Below are 15780 nucleotides of genomic sequence, written 5' to 3'. Positions count from 1 at the left end.
ATTAACTGTCTCGGTAATTATATTAATGCATCAAGCTATCGCTTTCATCCTTGTACAGGAAATTTTTGATAGACGCGGCGTCCGGAAATGTGCGCTAATTACAATAATTGTGCAGTCGACAGGCCATTGCACATCGGCTTCACTCAAGTTATCGATTTATGCACATCACGACCTCGCACAAACATTGTACATACAATGTACGATATACAGGGACGAAATATTATAGTTCAAATGTGTTTGTAAACAATTTGTTGGTAATATGAACATTCCAGTGTTTGTCCCTGTAGTACCGGGACCAGAATAGGGCTACGGTATCCCCTACCTGTCGTAAGAGGCGACTAAAAGGGGCTTTCGGGGTTGCGGGCGGCAAGAGTGGGAGCTCAAACCGTCCAGCAAGCGACCCCGGGAAGGACAGCGGTTTTGTGTGGTCGCATATCGCTGTAATCACCAGGGGATGTGAGAGGAGCGTAAATTGCTCCCCCAGGGCAGAGCCCGATAGAAGGGCATCGCGTTAGGAGGACTCCGGTTGTGTTCCGTTGGAGATCCCGGAGTTCTCCACGAAACGCTGAGGACGGCCACCGGGGGGGTTTTAGTGCGGTAAAAATCCCACATAACCCGGCGTCACTCCCATGGCGTCGGGTACCTTTTGAAGGTTTCCCCCTCGTCAACAAAAAAAAAAATGGTAATATGAACATTCCAGTGTTAATTTTGTACCTTAACTACAGTAGTAATCATTTAACATTAGGTGATCTGCATTCTTATCTGATACGTCTATATTACATTAAAAAAATCAACAACAGATGTATTGCTACTTGATACTAATGAAAATAAAAATTTCAGGTCGCTGGGTTTATCCGAAATGTAATTTTGATAGCTTGTGTACTACGATAATACATAGCACGTGTTCTTATATATCTAAATACTTCTAAGTGACGTACTATTGTTCGCTGACCCTTATGAACCATGCACCCTCCATCCGAAGTACAACCACTAATATCATCATCAACCCATTACTGTCCCACTGCTGGGCACGGGTCTCCTCTCATAATGAGAATGATTAGGCCATAGTCCACCGCGCTGGCCAAGTGCGTATTGGGAGACATCACATACCTTTGAGATATTTTTTTTTTATAAATCTCTCAGGTATGCAGGTTTCCTCAGGATGTTTTCCTTCATCGTTTTAGCATGTGATAATTAATTTCTAATACGCACATAACTTTGAAAAATCAGAGGTGCGTGCCTGGGATTTAAACCTCGGACCCCTCGATCGAGAGGCCGTGTTTCTTAACCAGCCTAGTGGTGGTCACTGCTATAACCACTAATATATTATATTGGAAATATAACCGAAACCCTCCGTAGCGTAATACAATGACAGCCTAACTGTCACAAACTCGGCCTCTAATTCGGAGGGACCAATTGTTCGAAATTTTATGCGTATGAGAAATTAATTATCTCTTGTTTAAATGGTGAAGAAAAACACGCTGAGGAAGGGTGCACGCCTGAGTGTTCTATAAATGTTCTCAAGGGTGTGCGAAGTCAGCGTAGTGGATTATGGCTCAAATGTTTCTCAGTTTGAGAGGAGTCCCGTGCCCAGCAGTAAGCCAGTAATAACTAGTAGTTTACTACGAACCGTCGGTAAAGAAATATAAGTGAGATATTATGAGAAAGATGAGTGAGGTGTGTATAAGGAGGAATACCTTTCTCAAAAGACGTCAATCTCCACGGATATTTATATACCTACGTAACGTTATCATAAATTTATTTTCCTCTCGTTAAAATGCTCGTTGCTACGTAAATTGTCACGGGTGCAGTTAGCGTGAATAATCTTTAAGGATATAAAATGTTGCCTGAGTCACTTATAATTTGTTAGACGCGAAGGATAAACAGGGTGATTTTATGCAAAGTTCAGGCACAAGGTACTCGTAGCCTTTAGTTTTTAGGGTACCGTACGCTAAGGGTAAAAACAGAACGTCATTACTAAACCTCTGCTGTCTGTAAGCTGTCACGGAGCTCTGTCTCTTAAATCGTAATATGCAGACACTTGCATTTTTACGGATGTATAAATATAGGCAGTGATAGCCTAGTGGTCAAGAAACTCGGCCTCTCGATCGAGGGGTTCGAGTTTCAAGTCTCAGGCATGTAGGTGCCTTTGTCCCTGTAGTTCTGGGACTAGAATAGGGCTACGGTACCCCATGCCTGTCGTAAGAGGCGACTAAAAGGGGGCTTCCGGGGTTGCCGGCGGCAAGAGTGGGAGCTCGAACCGTCCCGAGAGCAACCCCGGGAAGGACTGCGGCATGTGTGGTCGCATGCCGTCGTAAACACCAGGTGTACGGGAGGAGCGTAAAGTGCTCCCCCCAGGGCAGAGCCCGACCGGAACATAGCACTCGGAGGACTTCGGTTGTGTTCCATCGGAGATCCCGGAGTCCACCAAGCGCTGAGGACGGCCACCGGGGGGGTTTTAGTGCGGTAAAAATCCCATAACCCGGCTCCCACGTCGTCGGGTACCTTTTGAAGGTTCCCACTCGAAAACAAAAAGAAGTCATCATTCTGTGAGGAGACCCGTGCCCAGCAGTGGGACAATAATGGGTAAATGATAATGATGATGATAACATTTATTTTAACAACTAAGTTAAAGAAAAACAAAATAATGGGTTCCCCATACAAGAAAACAGCAATTTTTCAGCGTATTTCGCTCTACCTATTAAACCGCAATAGGCACTTCAAATTTTCACAATACATTTACTTCTACGACTGCTACATTAGCAAATACAGAAAATACTCGTTCATAAAAATTTGCGCTACGGAACCCTCCGTGTGCGAGTTTGATTCGTACTTGGACAATTATTTTTATCAAAGACTCACGTAACTACTCGAGCAGTATTTTAACTGTGCAGTGAAAACGTTAACAAGGGTGTTGCAGGCAGGTTGATACGTAAATTCGCTGTCATGCGGCTGTTGGGTGTAAGAGAACTTTAGTGCTTGGGGTGACAGCTTCAAACTTCAACTACGTGGTAACAACGTGGTAGGCCACATAATAAATTACTCAATTACGTCACTTATTAACAGTTTTGTTGTATGGAAAGAATTTCATGTTGTAATCAATCATAATTACAACCAATTAAAATTCGCGGATTTTCTCAGTCTTACCTTTCGTGTTTTTTCGTGCCATTTCCGGTTTTCACAAGACAATCTTTTCGACAATAACTTACCGCACTAAAATACCTATATTTAAAATTCTACTAAAAATGTTTTATACTGGTTGATTGTTTCTGATGTTAAGACCTTTCTTGCAAGGATATTTCCGAAGTTTTCCGTTAACAAGTGATAATTAATTTCTGATACGCAAATAAAAAAGCCGAGTTCGAACTAATTGACTATCGATGCGTATCTATGAATAGTAATCCGTAATTACGTGGTTTCATTTAATTATAAAAAAATAGCGTTTTGAGGTCAATCGGGAGGTCGCAGGTCGAACCCCACGCACGTCTGATTTTTCAAACTTATGAATACTATAGAAATCTACACTAATATCATAAAGAGGATAACTTTGTTTGGTTTGGTTGTAACGAATAGGCTCAAAAACTACTGGACCAATTTTAAAAATTCTTTCAACATTCGAAAGATACATTATCCACGAGTAGGCTATATTTTATATGAAATATATTTGATAAATAGATTTTGAGGCGGTACAAAGTTTGCCGGGTCAGCTAGTTATTTATGCTTAATCGATAAATGAAAATACATCGTGAGAAACCTACACACCAAATAAATCTTGAAATGTTCTAAATGATGGTTAAGAGTCTACCAATTCCCACTTGGCTAGAGCGGTGGACAATGACGTAAATCAGACTCACTCTGTGAGGGGACTTCTGCCCAGCAGTGGGACATAACTTTTTGACGACGACGACATTTTTTTCTGCTACAATTACTATTACCAGTCTGTCTTCTTCCGGAACCTCGGAAGAGTTAATCGATCTTCAATAATTCAAGAATCGAGTTTTTCGGAAAGAATCGTTATCCCTAGAGTGAGCTCAATGCCTTTATATACAATTTAAAATGCGCTCACAGTGACATAAACGTGATGTGCGTACAAGTTACGATCTAACCTAAGTAGGTACTTAGAATTTTAAAGTTTCTAGTAACCTTTGAGTCTAGAATACACGAGTTTACCATAAATACAAAATCATAAATGAACTTCTAAGGTATATTGTTATATTTTTGAAGGTGGTAGAACCCTTTGTGGTGCCGGCGGCACCACCGGTACACCTATTTCCGCTTAATGACAGCAGTTTTAAGCGCTGCTGTGTTCTGGTTTGAAAGATGTGGTAACAAAGACATACCTTGTGGCAGTGGCCGTAGATATTTACCATCAGATGGACTGTATTCTCGTCTGCTACTCCTATATTATAAAAAAAATATATAATAAGGAAGGAAGCCAGGACTTGCTTATATAACTGCTGGTCACTGATGGGAAAATCTTATAATTTTAGACAAGTATGATATTATGATAGAATTGTCAATGCCTTAACCAAGTGCTCGATCAAGGCATTGACAATTAAATAACAGCAACTTTTATAACATTAACTTTGCTCTGACGGTCTTGAAGATACTCGGAGCAGATGCTAAGGAAATTGTGAATGTCTGGGAAAAAATTCGAAAGCAGCCCCAATAAATAATTGGCCAAGTACAAGTCTAACTCGTGCACGGAGGATTTAGTACTAACAACATTCATTTTTATTTTTACCATTTAATTTTGTTATCATAGCTGACGTAGAAGTTAATGCACTGCGATTGCATCTATGATGGTTTAATAGAAAAAGCGAAGAACGCAGAAAAATAGCTCTTTTATGTATGGCGTATCCGTCATGTATTTTCAAGCCTTTTATTTTTATTATTTGATATTGTAACGGCCACCGTGATACATACTGTGTAAAAAATGACGTGTTTTGCTGACTTTGCGATGGTTATTATTGCGATCGGGTCTGCGGCTGCTTACTCAGTCTCACCAGGTGCGGGAGGATATACTTCCAGCTGCATACGTAGAGACCCTCCGAAACTGCGCAAGTTATTTGTGTTATTATGTTATTTGTACAACGAGTTTCTTCATGAAGTCCCCGGAGTGATTTGACATTGAGCTCTTTTGGAACGGTTCAAAAAAGTTCTCCTTCTCCTTCAAAGCTGGCGAGGCTTTGGCGGCGTTATCACTCCGTTTCTTTAGAACAAACGTTTTAAACATAATGTTATAAAAGAAAAGCCACATAACCTCTCATAAGTTACGGTCATTTTGCGGAATACAACATCAACTCATCGTCGACGGGTTAACATGGCAAAAAACACCTCTCTATCCCGAATTATTATTATTCTACACGTGTCTAATTTGTATTTATCATTTAGTTGGAAAATGCTAAAATTATCAATAGTTGGACTCCGGAGGCACTTCTGCCTAATAACAGCAATGTTAGGAGCTGCTGTATTTTGGTTTGAAGGACGTGGTAAGGGGCAGATACTTTTCAGATAATTTCAGCTTGGTCTTCAAGGGTAGTGGGCGTCTGTGACAACTTCAGGTAGGAATCCTACCTTTTCTAGGGTTGATTACAGATGTCCATGGGCGACAGTAACGACTTACCATCAGGTAGACTACATGCTCTGCTACTGCTATATCATAGAAAACTTAATATTCACTGTTATTATTATTTCCAGGGGCATTCTTGGTGCTGTCGTACCCTCACTTCCTGTACGCCGACTTCACATACAGGAACGGCCTGCTCGGTATGAATCCCGTCGAAGATAACCATCGGATATTCGTAGACTTGGAACCAGTAAGTAAAAATAATAATATATCGTTATCGGAAATGTATTAAATTTCTAATATCTAATCATAATCAATAATTGGCATGCGTTATGAATCTTTTTCTAAGAAGTCTACATTCAACAGATTATGTTATAAGTAGGTTGAAGGACATATATTCTCATAATTAATTAATCTATAATATTCTTGTCCCACTTATTGTCTCAGCTCTATTTCTGCAATAACAATTTCGACCAACGCGCATCCACTCACCATTTGTTGATAATTGGATTTCATATACCAACCCTTAAAAACAATATAGGTACAGAACTCTAAGGGCCAAACTGACATGTTACTTTTGGCAACTGCTATTCGTATTTTAGTGATAGCACCGTTGCATCGATGCTTCGTCACGTATTAGGGACTTATCGAAAAGTTTACGTGACTGCATCGCGTTTTAGCGCTAATTACTGTACCTGCATTGAGCGTCCAAAATAGCTGCGAATGAAAAATGCATGCAGAGGGTAGCCGTAGCGCTAATTGTTTCAAACTCGCTTCGGTAAACCAACTGAATGATAGATCGCCGATACTAAAAGTAGCGCGTCTGTTGGGGGCCTTAAGTAAATTTTACGATAGTTTTATTTTGTACTTACCTAATTAAGTAGAAACTGAGATGCATAGGTACATTGTGGTATATTGTATTACGTTAAATATATATCGCAAATATTTTATTTATTAAATAGTACCTAATGATTCTTTAGGAAATATTTTTCGTATTATGATTTTGGTTACTCAATTTCTCAGATAAAATGCAGTATTTATTTAAAACTAGAAGTCTGGTGATTTTTTTTTGTGAAAAATACTCATCTTTATTATTATTAACCTACGTTCAATCATATTGTTAAAAGGGTGCAATTATTAATACTATAAATCTATTACAGCTTACAGGAACAGTGATAAGAGCTGCCAAAAGGGCCCAATTCAATATATTTGCTCGCCCAGTGCCGTCTATAGGGCCCACACAGAACCTACGGACCACTTTGATGCCTGTATTTTGGATTGAAGAGGTAAGCAATCAAAATGAAATATATTTTTGTTACAGTCACATTTCACCGAATCATGAGATTTTGAAATATTCAGTTTTGAATTACGAAATGCCTGATCTAAATCTGATTTTTGAAATGTTTTTCGTAAAGGAAGTGTTTTCAATTAATGGATAAATGTAGGTACCTATTATTGTAATGTCAGATGAGTTTGGAAGAATATTTTGTATTAATAAGATCCCTTCTGGGCGTTTTAACAATTTATCCTAAGCACCATATTCAATATTTTTATTTATTTAATTAATTTGAACCTGATTAAATTTCTTCGAAGATAAAGATTAATAAACTCTTAAATAATTATGGCAGTGATTATGATGTAGAGATTGGATAGCTTTTGAATATTTTAATATAAGCCTGCATACTTTTTAATGGTGCAAAACTTGTAACGGTGGTTCTTAAAAGTTTTGAGTACCTACCTAAGTTAAATCACACCCTACTACATGCGCTACACGTTGAAGTTTAAGATTGGTATAAAAAGACAGGCGTTGTAAGGCGATCTGTAAAGTAAATGTAATCTGCTCTCAGGCGCCGTAGGTACTAGTCAGATTTTTAAAGTTCATTATTTCTGCTTTACTTTTATCCAGAATATTATAAATATGAATAGAAAATGCCGTAAGACTGCAATAATGATACCTACGTATTAGAGTTATACCCCGCTCCATCTATTCTCGTTTACGATAACTACTTTTTTGTTCATATCAAATAAACAAACGAGAATGTAATCCACCCGATGGTTACTGCTGCCCATGGGCATCAGTAATCAACCTCAGATAAGATTCCCTCATGAGGGCGGCCGCAAATGTCATGCTACCCCTGTGGACTAAATTGGAATGCTTTGGATAAGAGTGAGTTTCTTTACACACCCATCAAACCAAAACACAGCAGCACTTAACACTGCCGTTATCAGGCAAATATTGAACGTTAAGCTAAAGGCCGTTAAGATGTTAAAGGCCGTTGTGGAATATTATGCTAGTAGTATATTAATAATAATTTACATGAAATAAAACTTTGCTATCAGCACTACACAGGCACTGCAGTAAAACTTGTTAAATCCAAACATGACATTCGTAACCTTGTTCTGCCTTTTTATTTTCAGAGCATGTCTCTTCCAAAAGAATTTGTGGAGGAGTTGACCGACAAACTACTCAGTACATTACATTTAATTAATATCCTCCTTCCTATCGCCGTGGCTTTGAGCTGTCTCGTCGTTGTGATCGGTATTGCCATTATTGTTAGGTACGCGTTATTGAAGAAATATGACGATGGAATTCTCTCTTCATCACCAGGACGTTCTAGCGCGAAATGAAGAGATTGCGTTCTTGATATTAAATTTTATTCGTTAATAATATAAATACCTATTGACCCTAGTTATTGTTCCTAAAGTTATTATTATTACGACATATACGAGTAGGATTATTTATTGTAATAAATTATGTAAAATATTATTATGATTATTGTTATAAACTTTTGTGTCATCCAATAAACGTTTTAAATTAAAACTGGTATTTTATTTGTGCGTGTACCTACTTATATTAAACAATCATCAAGTACTAAATTTATAACATTCGATGTAAGAGCACCAAATGAGCCAAATTATAGATACACCTACACACTATCTCCCATGTTTTTTTAACACAAAGAATTAAGTTAAAAAAAAAACCTCATTAGGTGGAAGGTGGTAGGAGACATTAACGACATACCTATTTCTAGCGTGAACAGCTTCTACTCTTTCGGTGGACGGGTGTAGATGCTGGCATATTTATTTACTTTTTACCCGACTGCCAAAGAAGGGTTATGTTTTTCGTGCGTATCTTGTATGTTTGTCTTTCTTTATTTGATCGGATCTAATAAATAGCTGGATGAATTTCGACAGTTAAGGTGTCATTATATACGTCTCATAACCCGAGTGTAATAAATAAAATGGCGGAGTTTCGGTGCGAAATAGTAACACATTTAAAAAAAAACTAACCGAACCTATCGAGTAGGGTATCAAATGAAAGGAAATTAATTGGAGATTATAAAAACATATTTGTGTTTGTGTATTTGTGTATATATATTGTATGTATTATAGTGTTTGTGTATATACAGGGTGTCCGTAAGTACCACGACAAACTTGGGGATAACATAGGTGAGGCGTGTACAAATTTGGTGATGCAGTGTTTATTTTTTCTGTTAAATACTATCAGATAGTTGGTCTATCATATTGAAATGTAAGTTGGTTAAGAGATGTAAAGGAACCATGAAAAAAATAGGGATATTTTTAGATTTTAATTTTTTTACTATTTTTCCCTCAACTTTGACTCGTTGCGGTGAAAAAAAAATGTACTGGACTATAAGTGTACATAGCGCAAAAAATATGTCCAGTTAATAGAGATTTCAAAAAGGTACCACACTTACTATTTAAAGTTGAAGAAAAAAAGTTAAGGCCGTTTTTGCACGAAAGGGACTGAAACTAACTAAAACGTAATGATCGAGTTTTTATTTAAATTACGGTTTCTACCGACACACAACGTGTCAAGCAGTACTAAATCACATTTTTACCTAGTTACACATTTAAAAATATAATTATTCATTTGTAAAAAAATAATTAAGTAACTAACTAGCAAAGAAAGTACTACAATTTATTAAGTCAATTTTTACCTACTTTGAAGTGTCATTTCGAAGTGAAACTTCGTATATGTATGTAATTTGAATGACAATACCATAATTTGATATCTTGGAACAGATCTGATGATGAAGCCAGGATATGGATGGTAGATCTCTTACCAATTTAGCCCAAACTCAAGGGATTTACTAAGAAATGAACCATGCACCTGCTGGCTGGACATATTTTTTTGCGCAATGGACACTTATAGTCCAGTACATTTTTTTTTCACCGCAACGAGTCAAAGTTGAGAGAAAAATAGTAAAAAAATTAAAATCTAAAAATATCCCTATTATTTTCATGGTTCCTTTACATCTCTTAACCAATTTACATTTCAATATGATAGACCAACTATCTGATAGTAGGTATTTAACAGAAAAAATAAACACTGCATCAACAAATTTGTACACGCAGTGAACGAAAGAAGATGAAGAGGGCTGAATTTCTCAAAAAATCTAAAACAATTGATAGTGCAAAAACGGTGACACTTTTACTAAGGTATTTTTTTTCCCAGAGAGGTCAGACCCTCACCTATGCTCTCCCCAAGTTTGTCGTGGTATGTACTTACGGGACACCCTGTATATATATATATATATATATATATATATATATATATATATATATATATATATATATATATATATATAACAGCAAGGTGACTGACTGACTGACTAACTAAATTACTTTTTCATTCGTCAGAAATCAACGTACAGCCAAAACCGCTGATCATCATTGTCACAGCTTTCATTTTTTATAGCAACTTAAAGCTCGCAGGACAAGCAACGCATCTGTTATCTATTTTCTGACTACAAATTTAGATCGTCAGACAGACAGACGTCCTCTGTCCATGGGTGATTATTTGATAGACTTAAAGCTCGTTTACCTACTACTTCTCTTTATCTTGTTTTTATCCAATCACCCATATTTGTATCCACTTTTAATTTTAGATTCTTTTATATTCTATTATTTGCTATTTAGCCTAAAGATTAGAATACATTTTTTTTAAAGCAAGTGTCACAGCTGTGTGTTGGCGCTTTGCTGCAGACTTCGAGACTTCGGTGTGCTCCTTGTTGTCGATCTGGATACTCCAACTGCTTTCTCTAACAGGACAATTTTAGGTTGTTGTTACTCGCCTGCTAAGCGGAAGAATAAAATAAATTAGTATTCCACCAATAAAATAAATTTATCGTCAAAATGTTATTATTTCATTTAGTTTATTCTTCCACTTAGCGGACGTTCAGAACTGTTATTCGTCAGTTTAAAGGGCGATAGAAGTATGTGTACCTAATATAAGAAATTTGACTCCTTCGCAAAATTAAAACTGGAGTTTCAGTTAGCTTACTACATCTAGTCCTACATTTTAGGAGGCTCCAAAATGATGGCCATCGACTTTCTTAATCTTGAATTTTTTTTATATCAGAAGAGGCATCGTAGAATGCTAGGTAGATTTCTAGAAAATGTTAGATCTGAATACTTATAGCATTGCACTCTTTAACACTTTCTTGCATACTTTTAATTCAATTTAACCAATGAAAATTCATATTATTTTTTTACTACTTTGTGACCTAGTTGCCACGTTCCACCAAAAAGTAAAGGAAATTTTTCATCATTCATTCATCACTCTGTCAATAATTTTTACACAAAATAGGAGTATACCTGTGCTTAAGTTTCATCATAGGTAGGTACTTAAGTAAATATTGATCTGTACCTACTTTATAAAGGTTAATATCTGCGACTGATTCCAAATAAAGTATTAAATTTATTATTTAAGCATTAAATATAAGTATTTAATGTTCTTATATTATTTACGCCCCAAATATGCCTTTTATTGAAAAATATGTTTTATAATTCTAATCAACAATATTGTAATTAGTCAATTCTTAGAATAGATGGGCAAGCGCACTGAAATATCTTATACTTGATGTGATCACATCAGTTTCCCATTTGAGAGGAAGGTATAGCAGTCGCAAATAAAAAAATGGTTTTCAACATTGAGCTTTATTCAAGAATTAAACTTGTTTACTTCCACATTCATTAAACAATCAGTTAAATCAATGCACACGAGATATTCCACAGTTTGTGTAAACCTTGAAAATAAGTCTTCTTTATTAACATATTGGAAAAAAAGATCACAAGTTCCGAGGCTGATAATGGGGTTTACGTTTTTTTCTTTAACTGGACTAGATAAAACAATAACTAAAGCTTGAGATTGCTCTGTGAAATTGACTACTCAAAATATCTAATGTATAAAAATAGTTAACAAAATGAATTAAACTTGAGACGTCAAGTGGGCGACGACAACACCGCGTTATCAGCCCCTTAAGAACGCTACCAAACAAACTTCCTCTACGTGAACGTACAAAAGGCCCGATAGATATCAGTTTGTCAATATTTCAGAGTCATTAACAAAATAAAATGCAATTCCATAAAATCTATACAATAAGATCGATCTAATATTATGCAAGGAACACAATGTATAACCTTTTTTAAAACAAATATTGAAACTGTCCTCTCAATTGTATGTCAAATAAAGATACCGCTTTGGAAAGGGTTAGGGCATTTGGATAATAATAACACTTTTTAATGTTTTTTTTCTTTTACAAGTACATTTACTTCAGTTATAAATTACATAATGTACTTTTATATCTTATATGGCGCTAATATCCATAGAGAATATATAATAATAATAATACATTAATGTTGTCATGCAACTACAAGAAGAATTTAATTATAAGAAAGCATCGGTAAGTTTCAGAATAGGTATAAATTAATTTTAATTTTAAACATATGACTGATTACATAATGATAAAACTGTTTCACTAATGCTCTGGTTTATAGATACTAATGAATCTACACACGGTTTTATAAAAATTGTGCAAGATTATTATACATATAGGTGTTAACATACACATTACGTTTCTGACATCTGCTATATTAAAAACATATTTTTTAAAAATAATACATCTGAAATAAAAATATTCGTCAATTAAATAGAATTACTAATATAAAAACACATTATTAATATGAATAATTACAATATATAGTTTACGGTACATAATTATCATTATTTAAAAAAGAATTACCATCAATTTATGAAAAATAAAAACAATTTATTGCAAAAGTAGTGTGCTTATAGACATTTATAAAATGGCAACAAAACTTGAACGTAATTCGTTAATATTTAAAAAGTGAAGTTGAAGCATTTTACAATTTTTCAAATCGAACATTACGATTTGAAACGCAACTTCTTAATATTGTATTAACACACCTCATACAATCATAATGTTATAAATCTAGGAAGCATTACATACAGGCCCGATGGCGGTAACACCAATCGAAACGGCAGATTCCTAAGTTAACTCCTGTTACGTTTAATCATAGCAAAATATTTCAATAAGCACAGTTACAAAATATGAAAAGATACTCTTATAATATTTCGGCATTCTGACAAAATCCATGTACAACACTTCTGATTAGTCTAATTAGGCAATGCCCAATTCCATCAACGCATCGATAGTCTAAGGTGTGGGTACGGGTTTTTTGGTATAGGCTCTTAATTAATATGATTATTGTGCACAACCAGAAAAGGGAGTATCTTATCCGAATCTACCTAATTCCCTCTCGAGCGTAAAGTTCTACCCGTAAGCTGGCATTTTACAATAGTGAATCAAGGGCAAAACGTGCTCCTCTGGCGTCCACACGAAATGCTCCATCCCCTCTCAAACTTATCGGTGTGAAACTTTAAAATTATATATCGAATAATATATGTATGTATTTAGATAAATATATCAAGAGGACACGGTTAAATAATCAGGAAATTCAGCTAGTTACTGCAAGGGCCGTTTAGAAATTAATTAAAAATTTTCAGTCCTTACAGTGTGAAGCCTTATTAAAATTGTAACTAAAATATACTATAAAAGATATACAGTATTTACAGAACTCAAAATCAATGAAATTGTAGTTTTTATGGTTATCTGGTCAAAATGTCACCTGAATGACATTTACAAAGAACTAGAATATTATGTACAATGTATTTACAAGATTAATATGTATCCTAAAAACCTAGTGTTACTCGATCATATGACGCTTGTCGTCATTATTACGCTTGCGACCCTTAGCGTGCGCCAGCATCGTGACCAACTTTTTATGACTGTCGCCGACAATCCACCCGTGTTGCTGAACGTGCTCCTGCTCCTCGTCGCCGTCCGCCCAGAACGACGAGGTCGGGCGCACCCGCGGCGCCATGCCCGAGGGCCCGGGCAACGACAGCGTGTGGCTGTACGCGGAGACGCTGGGGCCGCCGCCGCCGCCTGACCGGCTCGACCCTGCACCGCCGCCACTCGCTCCGAACACGCGATTAGTACTACTTACCCTGCTTTCGATCTCCTGTTTCTTAAAGGAAACTTGTTTATTTTTTCGACTCCCGCATGTCTGCCCCTCCTTTTTTCTTCCCTTTCTCTTACGTGCGGCGCTCAGTACTACTGACTCGGCGCTATTCGGTCTCGGTGGTATTCCGTCCGGTTCGGATTCTGAACTCCAAGTCTCGGCCAGAACATTCTGTTTCCCTACAGTACATTTTCGGCGTGCGCGCTGCCTTGCTACGCCGGCGTCATCCGAAAACGTATCCTGATCGTAACAATCTACCTTATAATCGTAACCGACATGAGAGTTAGTAGGTTTCTCTTTTTTTCTTGTAGGCGATTTAACTTTATTCGTTTTCATTTTCGGATATGTATCATATGTTAATTCATTGGATTTAGGTGACAAACTCAAATCGTCATTGATTGTCATGCTTTTAGATACTGAGGTGTCATATTTCTTTTTGAATTCAAATTTTCTCGAAAGTGAATGTCGGTAACCACTCGAGTATTTTAAATATTCACTTGTCTCGCCATATCTGTTTGACGTAGAAGGACCATAATCAAACGTAGACGCAGCGTCATATCTACTCGGCGACAACCTCCTAGGAGAAGATTCCCGCGATGATAAGGAATGAATTCTTTTGGAAACTGCACTATCTGAACTTAACGCTGGTGATGGAGTGCGAATTTTCTTGGATATGAAGTTATTATTTTTAGTTGTATTCAAGTCGTACTTAGATAATTCAACGGGTGAAAAAACTCGCTTTTTCGGTGCAGTATAATTCTCCTTATTGGGAGATTCAGGATCATTCAGGAGCATGGAAGAATTCGGTTCATCTTCTAGTAAACTATCAAATAACTGATCGAGGTTAGCTGGAGGAGGAGGAGTGCGATCCCTGGACTTAATCTTTTTTCCAGATCGAACTGCATTATTTTTGAAAATCTTACCCATTACTGCATTCTTTTCCATCGCGTCTTTTCTTTTCAATGGCGAGGAAGGTTTATCAAACGACGTTAAAGTATTTTCAGTTTCTTCATCACAACCTACGTAGTCATCGGACATATAAACAAAGTCATCTTCGTCTGATAAACTGTCATTTGATTCAACTTCCTCGCGAACTTCGGCTTTAGATGTATTCGGTATCGGTTCTTTATTATTCATGTTTCTAAATCTCTCCATTACAGTTGATGGTCTGAGTTCAAATATTTCAGGTTCCTCATTTTCCATGAATTCATACACGTCTACATTCTTTTGTGGAGACTCTTTGGTTCGATTAGAATCATACTTATGAGTTAGAAGTGAATTTTTTCTGTCTTTCTTCTTTTTCGAACTACTCTTTTTCTTCTTCTTTGAAGAAGTAACAATAGGAGGAACAATGGCTGACATGTTAATATCAGAAGTTAGGATAGAAACTTTGATACTGTCATAACCTTTCAATGCACCTTTAGTAAGTACAGTATTTTGATTATATTTTTTAGAACTTTTCTTTCCTTTTTTCTTCTCCGATTTTTTACGACTCTTATGACTGTAACAAAAATATAATATACATTTTCTAAGAAACAATACAAATGTTAAAAGGCGAAGTGAGTATCTCTATTTTCTAAATGCGTCAACAGATACTGTCATTAAACTGATACACTGTTGCTATCATTGAGTTTAAAAATATGGATAAAATTCTGTTTCATTAATATGGACAAAAATCATGTTTTGAAAATGTGGTTAAAAAGGGGAAAAACCGTTATGATATTATATTTGTAAGGGGATTCATTCATCAACTAATTAATATATTAGTCTTATTGTGGAAAAGTCAAACAAGCGAATTGGCGGCACTTTTTTATAATTAAATTAAGTTCTAATACGCCAACCCAATATTTCTTTAAAAA

The 15780-nt window shown here is 36.2% G+C and overlaps 2 protein-coding genes across 2 annotated transcripts in view; one reads left to right on the top strand and one right to left on the bottom strand.

The window, feature by feature from the left end:
• The window catches only part of Snmp2 (sensory neuron membrane protein 2), a 112680-nt gene extending 104317 nt beyond the window's left edge, over positions 1–8363 (top strand). Inside the window, exons 7-9 of the mRNA XM_073075119.1 lie at positions 5701–5819; positions 6730–6855; positions 7988–8363. Coding sequence (XP_072931220.1) covers positions 5701–5819; positions 6730–6855; positions 7988–8197 — 455 coding nt within the window. The 3' untranslated portion in view covers positions 8198–8363. The remainder of the gene's footprint in view (positions 1–5700; positions 5820–6729; positions 6856–7987) is intronic.
• A 3154-nt stretch (positions 8364–11517) lies between these two features.
• Positions 11518–15780, bottom strand: part of LOC140743673 (uncharacterized) — a 52361-nt gene continuing 48098 nt past the window's right edge. Inside the window, exon 6 of the mRNA XM_073075117.1 lies at positions 11518–15422. Coding sequence (XP_072931218.1) covers positions 13604–15422 — 1819 coding nt within the window. The 3' untranslated portion in view covers positions 11518–13603. The remainder of the gene's footprint in view (positions 15423–15780) is intronic.

This window comes from Epargyreus clarus, unplaced genomic scaffold (genome assembly GCF_041222505.1).
Source record: "Epargyreus clarus isolate Ecla_fem2 unplaced genomic scaffold, WU_Ecla_fem_2.2 ptg000007l, whole genome shotgun sequence".
Taxonomy (NCBI): Eukaryota; Metazoa; Arthropoda; class Insecta; order Lepidoptera; family Hesperiidae; genus Epargyreus; species Epargyreus clarus.
Note: the sequence above shows the minus strand (reverse complement) of the source record. Positions and strands in the feature narration are given on the sequence as shown.